This window comes from Populus nigra, chromosome 5 (genome assembly GCF_951802175.1).
Source record: "Populus nigra chromosome 5, ddPopNigr1.1, whole genome shotgun sequence".
NCBI classification, from domain to species: Eukaryota; Viridiplantae; Streptophyta; class Magnoliopsida; order Malpighiales; family Salicaceae; genus Populus; species Populus nigra.
Window position 1 is genome coordinate 1,501,982 of NC_084856.1, and position 4,533 is coordinate 1,506,514.

The window sequence follows — 4,533 nt, forward strand, 5'->3', positions numbered from 1 at the left end:
ACACCATTGAATTATGTTACTATAATGTTCTTGAGATTTTTTAGCGATTGCTCGTTCAATGTATGAAATTCTTACAGTGATTTATTTGTATTTTATTAATATTAATAAAATTCCCGCACTTCCCTTTAAAATATAAGTTCTTAGGAAGTAATTTTGAAAAAAATTCAATAACATTACCTTTCACAGTTACATTATGTGTTTGGTTAGTGTCTAAAAATACAAAGAAGAACATGAACATATAAAAAACACATCTCCAGAACCATTTCTGTATGATTTTTTGTATTTTCTAAACAAAAAAGAAATGTTTTCTCTGTGCTCTCGTTTCTACTATTTCCAAACAGTAACCAGGGGAGCTTTCTAACAGGAACTGTGGAAGAAAGGTGTGCTGTTTCTGCCTATGAGATTGGGATTCCTTCATAGCAATATGGGTTAATGGCCCTAACTTTTGACTCCAAAACAAATCAACAGAGAGATCTTTTCAAGTTCAAGCAGTGTTTTGTCCCGTGGCAATATCTCCCCACAGAGAAGTCGAGCACAATAATTTAAAGGGTTAAGAAGACAAAGTTGAATCAGGTGAAACAAAGCCAATGATGCGTTTTCTTTCACGTGGGTTGATGCCAATTATAACTCCCACGACAATGCCTACCATGATTGAAAACCCTTTACAGAACAAATAAATATCCAAACATTCAACACTTTTAAATTTTAATTAATATTTTCACCCATACAATAAAAGTCTGCATTCGATTAAAAAAAAAATATGGAAAATACTAAAGTAGCCAAGACTCATTATTAAATTTAAATTAGCTAACTATAGCCATTAGCAATTCAATTCTTTAATAAAGTAAATAGAAAAGGCATAAATAATAAAATAAATGAAATTTATTATTTAATAAAGTAAATAGAAAAGCCATTAGCAATTCAATTCTTCAACTAAAGACCTTTTATCTTTCTTTATTTCTGCGCATTAATTAAAAAGAAATGAAATTAGTAATTCCATTATTGTGAAGATTAATACATAATAATCAAAGCATGTTGAAATTAATAAATTTGATCTCTACAATATTATTTCATTAATCAATCAATAAATAACAGAATTTACAAAGTGGCTCAGTCAATAATCACTTCTTTTCTTGGTCTCTCTGTCTAATATTTCAAGAGTCTTCAGTGCTTTCCTTACTCTCCGATTCAGAACCCGGGACGACTCGGTGGTTGACTCACCCACCCCGTCTTGCCATCTCCTTGCGTTCTCCGGAGTTTGACTCGGTAACTCTCCAACCAGTCCCAGTAATTTCTCAAGGAAAAAAAAGAAAGAAAGAAAGAAAGAAAGAAAACCCAGCAAACTCACGTTACTCACCTCTTTGTACACAGGTAAGCAAAGCCCAACAGATCACGAAAACCTAACGAGTCAAAATGAATTTTTAACTCGGCAACTATATTCTATTTCCAAATTTACGGTGGAGAGCTTCCCAGACTCGGACTGAGTCAACCCCGGGTCAGAATCAGAGGTTCTTTTCTCTCTTTATTTCTTTCTTGGCTTGCCCTGCCTTTCACCTTACCAGAATGTCTTGTCAGCATGCAGCAAAGGTCTTGAATCGGTCCAAAAATCAAGCTTAGCATTTTTAACACCAACGTGGCAGTATCTCTGCAAATCCTCAAGGTTCACAAACCGGCCAGATTTTCCATTCTCAGACCGTGAAATGTATCGAATCACTTCCTCAAAAACGGCCTCATCGCACGGGATCACTAATGGGCCTTGGTTAGAGAAGCCAAACTCTTCCTCGGCTTGTACCAGGAGCTTTTTAAAGATGGGGTGGTTCAGGTACGTCGCTCGCACCACAAATCTCCGGCAACTAGTCCCTACACAGACTGCCACATGTCCTGCTGGAACGTCTGATGGTATGCGATTGGCTGACATGCGTGCCTTGTTGCGCCAACGTCTTAGCATTTGGCGAAGCCTCACTATGTGGCGGATTTTGGTGCATTTTGCTTGCCCAGCTGCCATTTTCCTAGAAGATTTAGATTTTGACGGAAACCAGGAGGAAAATACAGTAGTTTCGGGCTTGGTGTGCTTTGAGTTGTTTCTGTATGGGTTTAATTTTTGAAGGCGAGAGAGTGTTTAGGGGTCTTAGACAGTTGGAGGGAGAAGGTTTTTTATAGAGAGTTGAGTTCGAAAGTGCCCTTTGGTTTTGAGATAATTACTCGGTTGTGTCTGCTGTTGTTGCAGCAATTTTAACTGTACGTTTTGCAGTGCTGTGTGTATTTTGCGTCAATCGTTATGTAGGTTGTGTTTGCTTAACAGCAAGCATTCTTTTAAAATTATTTTGGTTTTTGTATTTTAAAAATATTTTTATTTTTAAAAAAATTAATATATTTTTAATTTTTTAGATTATTTTAATTCGCTGATATTAAAAATAATTTTTTAAAAAATAAAAAATATTATTTTAATACATTTCCAAATAAAAAATACTTTAAAAAATAACTGCAATCACATTTTTAAGTAGACTCTTAATAACCCATTGTTTGTTTGTATGGACTACATTAAAAAAATAATTTAAATCATTGATTATGCAATTATAATTTATATATTTTTTTTAAATCATAGTAGCAAAAACTATCATAAAATCAAATATACAATAATGTTTTTGGCAAATTAAGGATTTAACAAGGAGATACAATGTATCATGGTAAGGTAGTGAAACGACATAAAAAATATATGTGTGGTGGTGTTTATAAAAATGACGACAAAAGACAGTATTTATAATAATTAGTGTTTAGATTTTCTGAAATTTGATACATTGCATTCTGCCCTTTGTCATGTGAGCTTGTAAACTTAAAACAAAATATTTTTAGTGCTTCGTTTCTGTGTATTATCTTTGATTAATCTTATTTATTCAATTGGATCTTTCATGTGCTTATAGTGCAATAAGGTTGAATAAATAAATAAGTGTTGTGTTGGAGAATTATATATATAATTAATTATTTTATAATTTAACTATATTATAGTATTTTTATTTGAGAGATAATGTAGTTATTGTAATTATGTTTATTTGTATTGTTTTTACTGTATGAAACCATTAATATTAATAGATTCAATATTCATTGGAAATGCTTAACCCAAATTTTATAAAAAAAATTATAGTATTTTATATTTTTCCAGGTTTGTACTGGTGTTTAAATTTATTTTTTCTTATTTGAATTTTATTATAGAAATTTTTTTATCCTAAAAATAAAATAGAAAGCAATACAAATTCCAAAAAATATGTTATATAGTTATTTTTTATCCATATCGAATTTGAGTTCTTAGCTAGAATCGATTCTTGAAAGAAATATATCTTGTAATTTTATTAGGAAAAGGAATTAATTAAAAAGTAAAAAATATTCAAATATATAACACATGACTAAAATCTTATACTATTATATTTGTGTATTTGGCACAAAAAAAGAACCATTTATGTGTTTATTTTTTATATATAGAAAAATATTATTGGTTCAAATTGAGACACGAGGAAATCATCTGTCTTGATCATAAAAAACACCTAAAAATTAAAATTATATACGTAGCAATTATCATTGAATGGCCAAACTCCGCGCCTGATTTAATTTCCCTTATGAACACGGTATCATCAATATGGCCGCTGACAGAAGGAGGGAAAGTTAAACGAATCTACTAATTTTGTGTCAGTTCGTTCATGTGCAGCCTAGCTGCTGGCCACAGCAAACGCGTTCAGTGCTCTGGGTGCCATGAGTCGTTGGTAATTTTGAATCTTTCGTCAAGACTTTTTTGAGACCTCTATTTGATACTGTATAAATTTTTGTTACTGCGGATCAAAAAAATAAATTTTATAAAAATCCATGTTTCAAAAGGGAATTTTCAATAAGATTTATAAAAAAATAATAATTATATTGTGTAATAATTGTCTAAATATTTTTAAAATTGTAGTTAGACATTTCGGCCCCGTCGCACCACAGTTTCGAACGAGACTCGCACCATATTGCTGCAAGCGGGTAGAACATTGGGGTCTGAAATAGTCTTTATTCCTTAAAATGACCGCCATGAAACATCTACACACCCTGTGCTTTCAGCTTGATCTTGCATGAAACAAAAAAACTTGATCTTAAACATGCAATTTATATGCACTTATTAATACCCTCCCAGGTTCACTTGCTACAGACCAGAAGATAAATTAACCAATGTAATATTCGATCAGCAACAGTTGTAGCTGGTAAGAGAAGCCGCCGAGTTTAAGGCAAAAAGAGGGGCGGGAGGGAAAAAAATAAATAAAAGAGAGAGCGAGAGATCTGATGCCTTGTCCGTGCGGGATGCTTTTGGCGCACGAAGTAGAAACATGAAACTGGAAACCCACCACATGCAAAGCTGGAGCGAAAAGGGTTCTCTCTCTATAGCTGGTAGTTGAGCTTTGTAGCCATTGAAGATGCCTTTGTTTTGCCCCCTAAAAAATACTTCTTTAAAATAATACGTAGCTCTCCTTCAAGTTATTTTGTATTCTTCATATCTTACCCTTCTCCATG

General features: G+C 32.7%; 1 protein-coding gene across 1 annotated transcript; it reads right to left on the bottom strand.

The window, feature by feature from the left end:
- Window positions 1-971: 971 nt before the first annotated feature.
- LOC133695241 (auxin-induced protein 6B-like) lies at window positions 972-2,143 on the bottom strand. Its single transcript, XM_062117138.1, has one exon. It carries the CDS (start codon window positions 2,003-2,005, stop codon window positions 1,556-1,558), a length of 450 nt encoding a protein of 149 aa, XP_061973122.1. The 5' UTR covers window positions 2,006-2,143; the 3' UTR covers window positions 972-1,555.
- Window positions 2,144-4,533: the final 2,390 nt, after the last annotated feature.